Source organism: Phoxinus phoxinus, assembly GCF_949152265.1.
Source record: "Phoxinus phoxinus genome assembly, chromosome: 3".
NCBI lineage: Eukaryota > Metazoa > Chordata > Actinopteri > Cypriniformes > Leuciscidae > Phoxinus > Phoxinus phoxinus.
This window is the reverse complement of record NC_136878.1, coordinates 39,279,958-39,297,506: the sequence shown is the minus strand read 5'-3', so window position 1 is coordinate 39,297,506 and position 17,549 is coordinate 39,279,958. Positions and strand designations below refer to the sequence as shown.

The 17,549-nt window shown below is 44.8% G+C and overlaps 1 protein-coding gene across 3 annotated transcripts in view; it reads left to right on the top strand.

Annotated features, from left to right (window-relative positions):
* sik2a (salt-inducible kinase 2a) overlaps nt 1-17,549 on the top strand; it is a 47,221-nt gene that overhangs the window by 13,426 nt on the left and 16,246 nt on the right. For all 3 annotated transcript variants that reach the window (XR_013796749.1, XM_079605794.1, XM_079605795.1), the window contains 5 exons: nt 12,569-12,693; nt 13,767-13,890; nt 14,113-14,339; nt 15,212-15,364; nt 15,704-15,862. Coding sequence is in view for 2 of the 3 variants with exons in the window: in XM_079605794.1 (XP_079461920.1) it covers nt 12,569-12,693; nt 13,767-13,890; nt 14,113-14,339; nt 15,212-15,364; nt 15,704-15,862 (788 nt within the window). In the remaining variant the exon portion in view is untranslated. The remainder of the gene's footprint in view (nt 1-12,568; nt 12,694-13,766; nt 13,891-14,112; nt 14,340-15,211; nt 15,365-15,703; nt 15,863-17,549) is intronic.

Sequence of the window (17,549 nt, the reverse complement as noted above, 5' to 3'; positions counted from 1 at the left end):
CAGACATACGTTATGATATTAATTAAAGGGGATAACGCTAGTTCATGCATTCTGACTTATTTATACTGTTAAAGGAACACTCAAACAACTGTACTCCCGTACCAGCAGGCGCAATGATATTACAAACGTAGTGCCGGACCGGTCAAGTTGGAAGTTACCGAGCTGGGGACTATTTTCAGGCGTTGCGTAATATCATTGCTCCTGCTGCACTCATGGTACGGCAGCACAGTTCCTTGATTATTACGCAGAAATGAGAGTATAGTTCCTAGTCATATTGGCCTAGAAAATCACAACTTTTCATTTTCTGCCGGTCTTAGTACACGATGTAACTACAGAAGAGTCAAGTTTTAAATAGGAAAAATATCGAAACTCTTTGGTAATTTTTTTTGAGAGAGATGCTAACGGTCTAATCAGATTCAATGATCTATGCTAAGCAATGCTAAAAGTGCTACCGCCAGACCCGGAGATCGTCTGAATGGTTTCGAAAACGGTAAAACTCAACTGTTTAACTCTAGGGGAGTAGGAAAATGAGCCTATTTACAAAAAAAAAAGTGGAGTGTTCCTTTAAAGAGTTGGATTATCATGCTAAACATTCGTATAAAGATTTTTTATACGTTTTGGAGAGTATAGCCCTGTATGACGTACGTATAAAGGGCGGAATTCCTTGTGTGGGCACTTCTCCCGGAAGAGCGTGCGCACACATCAACCAGAGGTTACGGAAACCGTCAGCAGCGCTGCACGGCACGCCTCCAGGAGTGTGGCTGTTTTCAGAAAGACTCGGTACAGTGTATCTGTCTTTTATAAATCTGATCAAACTAAAGTCTCTTCGGAGATATGAAGGATGCAATACTACTCTATAGGTACTCAAGATTAGCCTAACTTGAGATTGGCAGAAACTGCTTGTGTTATGTCCCCTTTAAGAACAAATAACAAATCAACAAAATAACTTACTGAAATACCTGCGCCTAATCTGACATACGTATGCAATGCAAACAGTCAACTTTTGTTTTGTCCTTTTCAAGCATGCAGTCGTAGTGTTGAGATGTAAAATAATGATTGTGTTTCATAGACGCTGGTGGGGTGGAAGATGACAGAGGCTTCTAACATGCTGTGCTCCATAAGTACCAGTCACTGCAGAGAATAGATCCTTGTGCCAGACCGTTTGTCTGTATTTATGTCATGCCAAGCTGAGAGATAGACAGAAAATGCATTATAGGGCGTTGCCATTGTGTCACTCATGCACTTAGATAACAGAAGTGAAGTGCTTTTCATCACAGCAGAGGCTTTTTAAAACACGCCTCCATCTTTCAGAGTCATTTCAAGGGGTTTTATTTATTTTTTCAAAAGGAAATTTTATTGCAGATGTTGCTGGAGTTCACATTTATGTTCCATTGGCGTATCAACTTTTTCTCTGATGTCTCTCCTTAGAAACTGAGACAATCATTAACACAGTAAGAGCAGAGATATCAAATGAATGTGAACAGCATAGCTCAGATAATTTGGTCTGGGAAGAAGTTAATAAGAAATGTTTGAGTTCATTATATTGAAACCCAACTTTTCATTGGAGACTTTTTCTTGGCACATCTGAGCACATGTTTTAGATACTATTGGTATATCTCGTCTAAAACCTTATACTTATAGAGTAATAGCCTATGAATCAATGGAGACAGCTTGCAAATACAGTTCTCTTACGTAGAGTTCTCTCGTACTGCGTCGAAAGAACGCTACGGGAAAGATATTTCTTTGTCGAGATTGAAGCCTAAAATTAATCCTTAATTTTGTAATATTGTAAAACGCTTTTCTGAAGCATACAACCTAGGCGGAGCAATACAGCTCACCCATTGGCTGCTCTGCCAGAAAAGCACAGCCTATGCGAGGCCAGAGACGCTGACCAATGAGGACGCTTCGCGCCCTTCTGCGTCACCTCCCGCCCAAACAGGCGTGGCCTAGGCCTATAAATACGAGCATAGCTGTCTAACACGCCGATTTTCTAAAATTCACGAGGCTACACGCATCGTTGGATTGGATTCGAGCCGCCACAGCCGTTTGGATACAAGCACCTCAGCAGGACGAGCCCTTACCTGAAGCCGCTGGTCTTCGCCGCCTTCAGCCGCCGTTCCCTGCTGCGCTTCTCCGGCGTGGAATATCCTTTACATTATGTGTGTGTGTTTTGTGTGTGTGTTCGCCGTCGCGACACACAGTTTTTCCACCACTAAAAGAGCCGAGCGTCTTTTTCAAGATGCCTCGCACCTCCTGTGGCTCGTGTAGAGCCCCGCTCAGCGACAGGGACCACGTGCTTGTGTTTCCTGCCTGTGAGTATCACGCAGCTTCAGCTCTCGTCGATGGCGGCTGCCATCGCTGTAATTTGATGCCTACGGTGACTCTGCGGACTCGCCTGGCGTTCATTTACTGAAGCTGCATCTTTTCCGCCTGCTGTAGTGCCGCGCCGTGAAAAGCGCCGTGCTTAGCAAAGCCCGGAACCTCCCTTCACCACGAGGTGCTCGCCGCTGCTGCCGCCAGCTTCTCCGCCCGCTTCGCTGGACTCTATGATCGACGGACAAGGGCCGCTGTGTGCCGCCGCGTCCGTCATGAACGAGGAAGGTGAAGCCGCGTCTGTGGAGGAAGACTGCTTTTCTCTCCCGCTTCGGATGGGCGAGCTCCGAGGATCTCCCCTCCCCCGCCGCTCATGAGCGTCGACGGAGAAAGACCACCATCGATGCGCTTACCGGCTGGATGGCTGTTTTTCTGCAGAGGAACGTACGTTACCGTCCTCACGACCCGCGCCCTTTTCTTCCTGAATTCACGAAGAAAGCGCGGAGTCCCGGAAAGCCCCGTCTTTAGCCAGGATGCGCACTTCTGCTTCGAGGGAAGCTACAGTGTTAAAATCCCGCCGCGGCCGGATTTCACTAAAATGTCTCGCTCGCACAGTCCCAACATACGCGACCGTGCCAGTGTATTTTGCAGTCACCAAATCAGCATCAATGCTCGTTTGCCTGCACACAGACGCCGTTTTCACGACGCCCCAGGTAAATCTGAAAATGTATTTTCTGGTGTCCCGGCCACGGCCGATGGTGTAATGTGTGTATCCGTAATGCCCACGACTCAGTGCCCATTCATACACACAAGCACAGCCCTGCACAATACAGGGCTTGCACACATAAAATCGACTCGTGTCGATTGTGCAATACATGTAAGTTAGTGAACGTGCCCGCTTTTCAGTGCCCACAATCACTACACACTGCATGTCCCGTGGTTTCTGTAAAAACGAAACGAATGCACGGTCAGTCGGTTCTGATAGACAGTACTCTCTGTGCTACACGGTGTCCCGGCCACAGCCGATGATGTAATGTGTGTAACTGCAATGCCCACGACCCAGTGCCCATTCATACACACAAGCACAGCCCCACACAATACAGGGCTTGCACACATAAGGGGCCGCTTTCAAGTGCCCACAATCACTACAAGCTACATGTCAACATGGTTTCTACGGAGCTCGCACCGCGTGCTCTCTCTCTCTCTCTCTCTCAGCTGAGAGAGCTGAGCGCGCGCGCGGGCTGCCCGCTCGATAAGCGCGCCCCCGCATCACGCCATGTTACAGCACACGACTGCTCTCGTGTCGCCGCCATTTCGCGACCAGAGCCCGGTTTTTCAACCCGTGCAAGCACAGCCCCGTACAACACAGGGTCTGCACACATAAAAACGACTCAGGTCGTTTGTACTTTACATGTAGTGAGCGTGCCCACTGTCCAGTGCCCACAACCACTACACACTGCACGTTCCGCGGTTTCTCTGTAAAAACGAAACCAACGGACGATCAGTCAGTTCACAAACACAGTATTCCCGGTGTTATAAATGTGCCCGCTACCACGCGCCCACATTTATTCACAAATATACGAGCCCTACGGGCAGCCCCGTTCAACACAGGGTTTGCACACTTAAAATCGACTCAGATCGATTGTGCTTTACATGTAGTAAGCGTGTCCACTGCCAAGTGCCCACAACCACTACACACTGCACGTTCCGCGGTTTCTGTATAAACGAAACTAATGAACGGTCAGTCAGTACACAAACACAGTGTCCCCGGTGTTATAAATGTGCCCGCCACCAAGCGCCCACGTTTATTCACAAGCATAACGAGCCCTACGGGACTCGTCCCGCGCGCTCTCTCTCGACACAGAGAGCCGAGCGCGCGCGGGATGCATACTGTGTTAAACATGCCCCCCCGCCTCACACGCCACGGCGTCCATGTTACAGCACACGGTTGCTCTCGTGTCGCCGCCATTTCGCGACCAGGGCCCAGATTACATTCAACCCCTAGTCACACGTGCAGATGCATGGGAAGGACTTCCCGGGGTCTCAGAATGGGTGCTAGAGACTATAAAAAGAGGCTATTCGCTACAGTTTCATCGACGCCCTCCCCGTTTCACGGGAAAAGTCGAAACCACGGTAAAAACAGAAGTAGCACATCTACTTCGAGCCGAAATAGCGAAGCTATTGAGCAAAGGGGCCATAGAGCCTTTATCTCAAGCTCAGAGCGAAGGGGGTCTGTACAGCAGATATTTCCTGGTACCGAAGAAAGACGGGGGTCTCAGACCCATTTTAGATCTAAGGCGTCTGAACAAAACGCTAACAAAGCGGAAGTTCAGAATGCTCACGACCAGAAGTATCCTCGCGCAAATTCGCCGAGGAGACTGGTTTATGGCAATAGATCTGAAAGACGCGTATTTTCACATACAAATTGCGTCACGTCACAGGCGATTTTTGAGATTCGCCTTCGAGGGCCGGGCATATCAGTACACAGTCCTGCCATTCGGCCTGTCTCTAGCACCTCGTACATTTACAGTGTGCATGGACGCGGCGCTGGCACCCCTGAGACTCCGGGGCGTTCGAATTCTGAACTATTTGGACGATTGGCTAATTCTGGCTCAATCGCCGTCAGAACTCGCTCACCACAAGACACTAATACTCGATCACCTCGAGTGCTTAGGTCTGAGAGTCAATTGGGAGAAAAGTTCACTGTTTCCCAGTCAAAGGATCTCCTTTTTAGGACTGGATCTGAACTCACTGTCTATGACAGCACAGCTGTCATCACAGCGCAGGCGAAATACCCTGCAAATGGCGAAATCCTTCCTCAGCGGCCACATAGTGCCACTCAGGAGATTTCAGAAAATGCTGGGCCTCATGGCCTCAGCCTCAACAGTGCTGCAGTTGGGCCTGCTGCGCATGCGCCCACTACAGTTCTGGTTGAGAGCGCGCGTACCGCGCCGAGCATGGTTACACGGTCGTTATCGCCTCAAGGTCACTCAGGAATGCATTTCAGCCCTGACACCATGGAGAGCGTCAGACTGGTACCGGTCAGGTGTAAGCCTGGGGACTTCCTCGAGCCTGAAGGTGGTGTCCACGGACGCGTCCACCTCAGGCTGGGGAGCACTGCTCGACGGCAGACCGCTCTTTGGCCAGTGGGCAGAGCGAGCCAAACTACCGCACATAAACTGCCTGGAAATGATGGCAGTGGACTTTGCGCTGAGGCGCTTCTGTCCCCGGATAAAAGGACACCACGTCCTGGTCCGCTCGGACAACATGTCGGTAGTAGCCTACATAAACCGCCAGGGTGGCGTGAGATCCCGGAACCTATTCAGGTTAGCGGAACGCATACTGGTGTGGGCCCAGCACAACCTGCGCTCGTTAAGAGCAATGCACGTGCCAGGCCACTTGAACGTAGGCCCGGACAGACTCTCACGGAACAACGTTCCTACGGGAGAGTGGTCCCTACACACACAGACAGTGCGTCTGCTGTGGAAAACGTTCGGCAGAGCGGAAATAGACCTGTTTGCAAACCAGGAAAACGCTCACTGCCCAGAATTCTTTTCGAAGAGCGCGAACGCGCTGGCCAGAGTCTGGCCCCGCCGCCCGCTCTATGCTTTTCCTCCTGTCTCACTCCTGCCTCAAGTGCTGGAGCGTATCAAGGAGAGCGGATGCTCAGTACTGCTAGTTGCTCCATTCTGGACGAATCAGACCTGGTTCCCAGCTTTGATGCGACTGAAAAGTACGGCCCCGTGGCCGATTCCAGTGAGGAGAGACCTCCTCTCACAGGCCAAGGGCTCGATTCTGCATCCTCACCCCGAGCTTTGGTCCCTACACGTATGGGCCATAAACGGGTACCCGCTAACCTCCCAAGAGGAGTGTTAGACACGATCGAACAAGCTAGGGCTCCGTCTACTAGACGGCTCTACGCTTCCAAATGGTCGGTGTTCTCTGGATGGTGTTCAGATCAAGGTCTGTCACCACTTCAGTGTGGAGAACCGGAGATTCTCTCCTTCTTGCAAGAGCTATTGGATAAGGGAAGAACCCCATCCACGCTCAAAGTCTATGTGGCTGCCATATCAGCGTTCGTTAATCCAACGCTTGGCCGTTCACTAGGCAGGAACGACCTGGTGGTCCGCTTCCTGAGAGGCGCCAGGAGGTTAAACCCTCCAAGGCCTCCTTCAGTCCCCGTTTGGGACCTTTCTACAGTGTTGAACGCTATGAAAGGGGCCCCTTTCGAGCCTATTCACTCAGTTGACATGAAACACCTGTCTCTCAAGACCGTGTTTCTTTTGGCTCTCGCTTCAGTGAAGCGTGTGGGAGACTTGCAAGCGCTCTCAGTGAGAGCTTCTTGTATGGAGTTCGGGCCAAACGACTCTATAGTCGTATTGAAACCGAAGCATGGGTACGTGCCTAAGTCCCTCAACACACCGTTCAGGGCTCAGGTCATCTCCCTGTCGGCCCTGCCGGCCTCAGAGGACGGAAATAGCTCCCTTTGCCCGGTCAGGGCATTAAGAGCTTACGTGTCCCGCTCCGCTGTTTATCGACAGACGGAGCAGCTCTTTGTTTCGTTCAGCGGGCGCTCCAAGGGACGAGCCGCAACGAAACAGAGTCTGTCTCGATGGGTAGTGGACGCCATTGCGCTAGCCTACGCATCTAGAGGCTTGGAATGCCCTTTGGGCATCAGAGCACATTCCACGAGAGGCATGGCCTCTTCATGGGCTTGGTATAGCGGAATCTCGTTACAAGATATCTGTATGGCGGCAGGCTGGGCCTCCCCGTCTACATTTATTAGGTTCTATAACCTAGAGGTTCCTGCGTTGCAGGCTAAACTGCTCTCGGTCTAGAAGACTATGTGTAAGTGTTCCTGCCCCGCGCTGCGGCCCAGGTCACTTCAATGTTAATATGTATAAGTGTTCCTGCCCCGCGCTGCGGCCCAGGTCACTTCAATGTTTAAGCATCACTCACTGACAATGTGTCCCATGAGCATGCTATTACCCCTCATATATATCTATATTACATATATATGCTATTATGCCTTAAGAGGCACTACTATAAGGGATGATGCTATTTTAGCCGCTCTCCCTATACTTCTTGGGGTAGGCGCTTGTATACCAGGGCGCGCGCGCCCTTAGGTGTCTGTGTCGATCCAAGAACACGCACGGCGGTTTGCATAGGGTTCCCGTAGCGTTCTTTCGACGCAGTACGAGAGAACTCTACGTAAGAGAACGTACTCGGTTACTAACGTAACCTCGGTTCTCTCTAGGAGAGGGAACGAGTACTGTGTCTCATGGCCGTGCGTGTCCACGCTGCGTCGCTTCATTGACGAAAATCGGCGTGTTAGACAGCTATGCTCGTATTTATAGGCCTAGGCCACGCCTGTTTGGGCGGGAGGTGACGCAGAAGGGCGCGAAGCGTCCTCATTGGTCAGCGTCTCTGGCCTCGCATAGGCTGTGCTTTTCTGGCAGAGCAGCCAATGGGTGAGCTGTATTGCTCCGCCTAGGTTGTATGCTTCAGAAAAGCGTTTTACAATATTACAAAATTAAGGATTAATTTTAGGCTTCAATCTCGACAAAGAAATATCTTTCCCGTAGCGTTCTTTCGACGCAGTACTCGTTCCCTCTCCTAGAGAGAACCGAGGTTACGTTAGTAACCGAGTACGTTTTTAGATCAATTTGAGATCAAATGCTATTTTTACCATGATTATCTGATTTTATTGCTAATGTTATTGTAATCTCAACAAATAGTTTTGGAGAATTCACAATTTGTGGTGGCTGTTTCCGAAATTAAGCTTTAAAAGCTTTGTGAATATTTTGTTTTATTCAGTGGTTTAAAACGTGTTTCAAATTATAAAGTCACATGAGTTTAGTAAACGAGGCTCCATTGCATCATATATGTACATATCTGTACATATCATATAAAAGTGTTTGCAGATAGGGGTGAACTTAATTAAAGTCCACATTACAAAATAAAGGTACAAGGGCAGGATGAACATGACATACATTTTGCTACCGTATTTTCTGGAATATTAGGGAAAAAAAGTAATCTCAAGTGAGATTTCAATAAGTGATATAATATAAGTTATAAATATAAAATTAATATTATATAGGTGATAATGCAATTCACAAGTTCACCTGCCCATTCAGTTGTCTTGTCTTTGGAGGAGACTTGAACCCGAGGCTCGGCTCGAGCTCAAAGTTAAAGACCCCTATAACGGTACTGCGCATAGGAGAGAATTAGAGTAGGAGACGGGGAGGAGGAGGGCTGCCGGAAGAATTTGTCAATGGGATGACGCAGTGTCTGGTAAGCACTATAAGCATATAGTACGCTTGTAATGATGATTGACGGGACTGAATGTTTAGGCTCATCCCGAACCTACGTTTGGTACTTTATTTAACATCAAGCACAAAAAAATGCACAAATCAGATTCATTTGGATTTGCGCCGAATGAAAGAGATAATATGTGAGCCCATGTTTATTTGTATAGCGCATTGCTCATTTTATCTCAACAATGCAATTTTGACCCGGGGTGACAGTCAGGTGTAACTTATTTTCCCGAAAAAACAGTCTCTGACAAATCAAGGCTTTTGTCTTCATTACTTTTAGAATTTGATTTCTCTATTATGTGTTTTGTATTACATGTTTTTAGAATTAGATTTCTGTATTACGTGGACATAATAATATCCTGTTTTATGTCCGCCCTCACTCACAGCATATAAGTTTTTTCTTCCCGCCCCCATGCAATCATTACTCTACGTCAATCAGCGGTGACGTGCATCAATTAATCTTTAAATTATATAGATTACATTACACAATTGAACCTGTCCATTATATGCCGGGAGTAAAGATCAGGGGAAATGCGTCAGAGCTGGTTGTCTATGAGTAGACGCAGACCCTCCCCGAGCTGACACACAGCCAGGAATCTATTTAGCCATCTGGACAGTTTACATGTACAATTACTTGTGATATATATTAGTTTGCACCAGTGACCAGATCTGTCAGATAAAATGCAATTAGTTTCCACATTGGCTGCATAACACTATTGCTTGCTTCACACTAGGGATTTAAAAAAGAATAATAACCCCAAGTATCAAACTTTGTTGAATAGCTCATCCCAAACCAACCAGGCTCCTAACTTACTTACATAATTTCTAGCTAAAAATGTGTATTGTGATAATTAAATATTTGCTTGGTTATCACTAAAGCTCTCTCTAGTCTGTTGTAGATCATTGTCGATATTCTGCAGAAACCTGAACTAAATACATTTTGTGAGGAAACTTTGAACCCAAACGCTCCTTAAGTAGGCAATGGCTTATACGACAGCAAGGCAACAAGTCAGCTGCCTAAGCTTTGGTCTTTCAATTGATTTGAGCTAATTCGTCCACATTAATGATACCAAAATGGGCAAGAACCACTCAGATATTCTTCTAGAAGCTTGACAAAGACACACTTAGTTTCATTGTGGCTTAGGTTCTTAAACTATTTGTGCTGTTCAACAAGTCAAATGACAGCTTCTATGATTTAAAAAAAAGGATGCATTCACTTGCAAATAAAGGTGTGATCACATTTACTACTATTCTGTGAATTTTCCTTGGCGAAATCTAGTCATTTCAATAGAAATCCATGCAATTGGGTATTTCACATGAGGATGAAATATTTCCCCACAAACAATGTATGCATAATTATTATGCAAGTCGATATTCTGTTATATTTTTTTACAATCACATTTTACCAATTCCAAACCACATCAATCTAAAAACTATTAATTTTGTAACTAATAATTTAAAAGTGATATATAATTGTTAAAGTGAACATTCAGTTGTTGTGCATAATTATTAAGCAGTCATAATCAAGAGACTGATCCCCCATAGTAGAGTATGTGGAAGCTTGAAGGAATCTTCCCAAAATATCTCAATGGGTCCTCCATACAATGAAAAGGAGTTACAGAATTAAATTTGAGTACCGTCCGCCGAAATTAAGTGGGGTGGTGTGGACCATCATCAACCCCAACAGGGTCGGGTAATGGAGCTAGAAGTTAAATCCCTCTTAGCGAAGGAGGCCATAGAATGTATTCCTTCTCGGCAGAGGGGGGCTGGAGTCTACAGACGGCACTTCATAGTTCCCAAGAAGGATGAAGAGTTGCGCCCCATTATAGATCTAAGGGTGTTGAATTGGTCTCTGAGGAGATTCAGGTTCAAAATGTTAACTCTATTATCCCTATTATCGTGAGTCAAATCAGGTCCGAGGACTGGTTTGTCACAATAGATCTCAAGGACGCATACTTCCATATTTCCATCCTTCCTCAACACAGGAAGTTCCTGAGGTTCGCTTTCATCAAGAAAAGCATACCAATACCTGGTTCTTCCGTTCGCTTAGCGTTATCCCCTCGCACCTTCATCAAATGTATGGATGCAGCACTGGCTCTGCTGAGACTCCAGGTGCATAAGTATACTAAATTATATCGAGAACTGGCTCATCATAGCCCCGTCGGAAGAGATGGCGGTTCGGCAATGAGATGCCCTTCTTCGCCATATAAGGTGCTTGGGGTTGAGACTCAATGTCAAGTGTCTCAATGTTCCCAGCTGGGAACTATGTTCCTGGGGGTAGTGTGGGACTCTATGGGTAGTGTGGTTCCTGTCCCAGGGTCCTGTGTTGGGAGCATCCTGTCAGTGAAAAATAGTGACTACAGACACATCCCTCACAGGCTTGAGAGCAGTTATGGAGGGTCGCTTTACCAAAGGTCTGTGGAGAGGGCATCATCTCTCTTGGCACATAAATTGCCTGGGGATGATGGCTGTGCTTCCTCCCGGACCTCAGGGGTCGTCATGTTCTATTGCAAACACACAATATGTCTGTGTTCTCCTTCATAAATCGAGGAAACTTCATGCCTTAAAGTAGAATGTGTTCGTTTTATGGTGCAGAGAATGCCAGTTAACTGCCCAGTGGCTTCAATGCTGAAGTTCCTCCAAGGATGTTTCTCTGGGGGTCTTCCCCCATTTACACTGAAGGTTTACATGGCTACCATAGCTGCCTTCCACTCACCTTTAAGTATTGGCCCTTTGGGGAAACACCAATTAATTGCTTGTTTCCTTTGTGGCGCTCGGGGGATGAGGCCTGTCATCCAGGCCAGGGTTCTTGTTTGGGACCTGGCCGTGATTCTAGAGGGATTATCCCTAGGACCTTTCAAACCCATTGACGAGGTGTCAGGGAAGTTTATGACTCTTAAAATGGCTTACCTGCTTTCTATTACGTTCCTCAAAAGAGTTGGGGACTTGCATGCTCTCTCTGTTTCTTTTTCTTGCCTCGAGTTCACTCCTAGGAGGGTAAAGGCCATTCTCCACCCTAGGCTGGGCTATGTGCCCAAGGTGCCATTGAATGTGGCACCGTCTGTGATCGTGCAGGCTTTTCATCTTTCACCACATGTGTCGGCTGATCAAGGCTACAATTATTATGCCCTGGAGGCCTAGGTCCTCCAGTTGGAAGAAGTCGGACCAGCTATTAATGTGTTTTGGGTCACTTTAGAAGGGTTCTCCTGTCTCAAAGCAGACAATTAGCAGGTGGATTGTGGAGGCTATTTTCTCAGCATATGAGGCGCGCAGTTTGCCCTCGCCTCTGCTGATAAGAGCCCACTCAACTAGAGGAGTGGCATCCTCTAAAGTCTTGCTATCAGAGGCTTCCCTTCTAGAAGTCTCTGATGTGGCTGGCTGGACCTCCCCGCACACCTTCATTAGATATTATAGCTTGGATCTGCCCTCCACGCTGGGTTCTGAGGGTTCAAAAAAATCTAAATATTGAGAAAATCGCCTTTAAAGGTTTCCATTTCTGTTGGCGATTGTGCTGCATCCACTCACAAAAATAAAATTTTGATATATTTAAGGTAAGAAATTTGCAAAATATCTTCATGGATCATGATCTTTACTTAATATCCTAATGGTTTTTGGCATAAAAGAAAAATCGGTATTTGCCACAAATATACCTGTGCTACTTATGACTGGTTTTGTGGTCCAGGGTCACAAATTTGCAGAATATTGACAGTTTCAAGTTGGTCACACAGATTTGGTGTTTTGACTTATAAAAAGCTACTTAGTTTGAAAGTGACTTCTGTGTGAGCTGAGCTCAGTTGACAATAGACAACGGACCTTTTTTGCCTGTAAAATTTTTCTTATGTACTTTAAGTTTTCCAAGCAGAATGAATATACTAATGCAAACTATATACAAAGTCGATGCTGACATTGACTTTTCTTTTTCTTTTTATCTGCTACAGATTTTGGCTTTGGAAACTTCTTCCGTCCCGGGGAACCCCTGACCACTTGGTGTGGAAGCCCACCATATGCAGCTCCAGAGGTGTTTGAAGGACAACAGTATGAGGGTCCGCAACTCGACATCTGGGTAAGAGCTTGGCAGTACACTGACTATATCAGATGGAAATACTATAGTAATTTGATATATGTAAAACTGAGTACCATATTCATGTACAATGTTATTCACATGGTTACATCATAATCACGTAAAGCCCCTGCTGGGGAAAAAAAGCTAAAAAGCACCCTTATCTGGTTGGGTGGTCTTAGCTGTTTTAAGATGAATGTATCTGGTTTAAGCTGGTCAAGCTGGTCTCCCAGCCAAGCCAAGCTGGTGTACCGCTGGTTTTAACTGGTTGGTCAGCTCCTGGCCTGACCAGCTGAGACCAGCCTGATCATCTAAAGAAGTGGTCAAAACCCTTTTATATTGTCATAAAAATGTCAACTTTATTATCGCACAGCTCTATATAAAGATAGATATATTTATCCCTGTACATGATGCAGTACAATCATGTTAAGCGAAATATACTATGTAGCAAATCTCAACTGCCTGATTTATTTAGTCATAAAATGTAACTATATTATCACCCAGCACTTTATATAAAGTTGTATATATGAGTATGTCCAACTTTATTCTCATGCATGCAGTATACTGTACTTGCGTAGGGCTGATATAGCAGCATTTTATTGCTAATATTGCCGCTTGTATGTATCCCCAGCTCTAATCTTCTAAATGCGATTATAAACGTCAACATCATTCATTTCTGTAAAGCTGCCTTACATTGTGTATTGTTAAAAACACTACATGTATATAAATACATTTGACTTGGCTTAACATAGTTCTCCAAAAAATAGCATGGAATGATCATGTCCACAAAACCATGTTATTACCATGGTACCATGTTCAAAAAAAGCATGGTAATACCATATTCGGGGGCATCAAACTAATATGTGTGTATTAGACAGCTGACGAAATTCTTCCCAGTTGTTGATTTGTCATCTCAGTCAGTATGAAGAATTGCGTCAACAACTAATGGTAATTTAATTGATTGAAAACATAATTATTATTTCCTGCATTGTGTGTGGGTGGTCCTTTGTGCTAGTTCCTAGGCAGAGATTTATGTTTATTTATTGATTTTCTGTGTATGTGTGTGTGTCATGCAGAGTATGGGGGTGGTTTTGTACGTGTTGGTGTGTGGCGCTCTTCCATTTGACGGCCCTAGCCTTCCTGTTCTCAGACAGAGGGTCCTGGAGGGTCGTTTCCGCATCCCCTACTTCATGAGTGAGGGTGAGGAAGTCACAATAACACAATAATACGACTTTTCATGCATGTTCGAGTTGGCATGAATACAGGTATTTATCAACCACCCCAATATCTATATTATTTGGAATCAATACTGAAAAACAGTGTTGGGGGTTAAAGTACATTGCAGCTTACACCAGTAGATAAAGTTTCGGAAGGATACAGCATCTCTTTTGAGCTCATTGTATTCAATGTATAATATTTCAGACTGTGAGCACCTTATCAGGAAGATGCTGGTTCTAGATCCAGCCAGACGTTTGTCCCTGAGTCAGATCAAAGAACATCGCTGGATGGTGCAGGAGGTCCCGTCCCAGCGGCCTGTGCTCTACAGACAGGGTTTGCCCTGCGAGAGCAAATCGGGCTTGGGTGAGCACAGTGAGCAGGTGCTGCGACTCATGCACAGCCTGGGCATCGACCAGCAGAAGACTATTGAGGTCAGTTGATCAGCTTTTACTTGGCCAGGGTTTGGAATGTGATTAATTCCAGTGCAATTCCTGAGATCAAACTGCATTTGAATTAAGGTTGCAAACAGGACGTAGAACTGTAATTCAAATTCGACTTTAAGAAAGTACAATGAAATTGAAAATTCGATTCAAATAAATTTCAAATTGAATTACAATTTGTGCGATTCATGCGCAAAACATATGGGCTATTTTGAAAAACCTTAAATGATGTTTGACATAGCCAGCTATAAGAATTTATATTTAAATTGTATACATTTCATTATATTTAATAAACTAAATGTCTAATTTTACGTGCTATTATGGAAGATCACTCATTGAGAACCAAAATTCTCTAATTTGCTCAATACATTCTTTGATAATTAGATTTTTAGACAATGATAATTAGACAATTTTCAATTTCAGTATTTATTTTTATTAAGTTTATGAAGACATTTTGTTGTGCTGCATGGCAAAATTAAAATCTGTTTAAAAAAAAAAATTCTTACTGGATTTACATATTTTTTGTGGGGAAATTATTATACATAAACATGCATAATTAGTCAAAAACAATGACATTATTATTTATATTTTGCCATAAAACTTGTGTTTTATTACATTTCTGTAAAAATTCCTGTGGGTGAGCCCCATTTAATTCAATTGAAAATCCTGAGCCAATTCTTCAATTCTGAACTCTAGTAGTGTTTTTCTTTTCTTTCTAAAAATAATTTCTCCTCTGAATTCCAAATTCGACTTCTCCAAAGTAGAGCCTTTCAGAATCTTTTCAAACCGTACGGATAGAAATGTGACATTTCTAGTGTTCTCTTTCCTTGTCTGTCTTGCTCTCCTTGCCTTACCTGTCACAGTCACTCCAGAACAAAAGCTATAACCACTTTGCTGCTATCTACTACCTGCTTGTGGAGCGGTTGAAAGCGCATCGCAGCAGTTTCCCTGTGGAACAGCGTTTGCACGCCAGCCAGCGCCGCCCCAGCACCGTCGCTGAGCAGACTGTTGTCAAGGTAACCCCATCTGTGAAGTCTTCCCAGACATATTGAAATGGCGTTGGTATAAAAATGTAAATATTGGAATCATGAGAAACAAAATCTGTATTCCAGCCATCCTTCTTTCAGTTTAACCTCTGTGACCGTAAACCATATAAACAAGCTTTTAAGGTTTGGTGGGTTGCTTGTAAACGTTGAGACCTTTTTGGATCCTTGTTATGGATTCATCAGCATATTCATTACATATTCATGCAGTAATCAGATGGTATTTTGACATATACAGACTCTAAGACTACTTAATAGTACATTTAGTCAACCATGATAGTTAATACCGTGATATTTATTGGTATTTTACAGACCATGGCGGTTCCCTCCCAAGCGTGCGCCCCTCCTCAGGCAGCACGTCACCTGCGTTCACCTGTTCTGTTGCAGTCCACCACAGACACATTTACCTTCCCACAAACCCCTGCTTCCCCAGATCAGACGCTCATAGAGGAAGATGTGGCCACTCCCAAGGTCAGTTATGTTTCAACTGAAGTGAGCACCAAAACAAAGAGTGGAAAAAAGGTTATTAAATGGATTCTTCTCGCACAGAGAGAAATCTCTCATCCTCCTTTCGGGCTTGAGGCTATATTTCGTAAGCTCTGCCTGCATGTTTTAAATAGCAGCGTTACTCATTGGCGCTGCTGTATGACGGCAATAAGAGCTTTTGTCTGCAGCGTGTGAAGTTCCTCTGCCTGCGTGTCAGCCTGATCTCTTCCTCATTACTCACCCGCAGTATCTCCGCAGCATTTCAGCCTCTTAAAATAACACCTGCGTATATATATTAAATAATAAAAAACGCTCTTTATGATTTCAGCGGCTGGGGCTTTGCGTCACTGGAGGTATCTCAAGCACTCATTGCTATTCATTCATATATGAATGACTCAGACAGAGGCAAGGGGATTTATAAGATACCTGGTACGAGGTGATATGACAGTATGCGCTTCGTGACACCTGGAATATATCAACCGGCAGAGAATTTGCTGTACCATTTATACCGTGGTAGCAGGGCTGGGCGGTATGATGATGTACATTGTGGCAGCGATTTTGCTATATCGTTTATATTGTGGTAAGTAAGTATTATTTGTGTAGCACAGATTGTACAACTTAAAGTTATTGAGACTTTAGGCTGTGTTCACACTTGACAGGGTTGGTTCGATTAAAACAAACTCTGGTGCGATTGCTCTGTTAGTGCGGTTCATTGACCAAGTGTGAACGCTGCCATCCGAACGCTGGTGCGCACTAAACAAGAAACAAACAAACTCTGGTGTGGTTCGACTGAACGCAACACGGACCAAAGACATCTAAATTAACCAAAAACAGGACGTGATGTCACAAGACGTGACTAAAAAGGACAGAATGCTGAAGCATACCTGGTTTTTTACACCATAGGTGTCGAAAACGGCGTCTCCATGTTGTAGGTTAGGGTTCCTCAAATCCTGCCCTACATACTGTAGTTTATGGTGCGTTTAAGTCATGTCGGAAAGATCGTTTTTATGAGTTGAATGCACATTAACGCCACCACAATGTCATTAATACGAGTTGGGAAGCTCTGGATTTTCTTTAAACCCTGATCTTTACGAGGTGTGTCAGTGAGAAACATGGAATACCACAGAGAATACCACAGTACTTAAAGGTGTTTAGCAGTGATATTGTCAGGCTTTTCTAAGCTAACTGCCTGCACAAAATATGATAGCATTGTAATATATAACAATATAATATGTAACGATAAAGTTTAGAGTGACTTCATAAATTAATTAAAAACATAAAAAGCAAAACACACCTGCAATAAGCCATGGAAAAAATAACTCAATGCGATGATACTTGTGCTAACTGACACATACCTGAAGCGCACGCCGACAGAAAGCCATCTCTAAGACAGTTGGGTGAAAACTGTATGTTTGTCAGTATATTTGATACCTGCATGAGGTCTTAAAGTGACAGCAGCCTGATATACCTGTTGCCGTCTGTGTCATTAATCAAAGAACAAAAGACCTGAAAATTACTCCCTGCTCTTGACTGAATAACCTTTGTATCTTAAATAAGAATCCATTTATATTTAATTTCTATGAAGACCATTTAGCAATTAGTCCATGCCTTTGCGGTCACCTGTGTATTGTGTTCTAGTGAGCTGTAAAAAAAATTGCACCGTGCACTACAC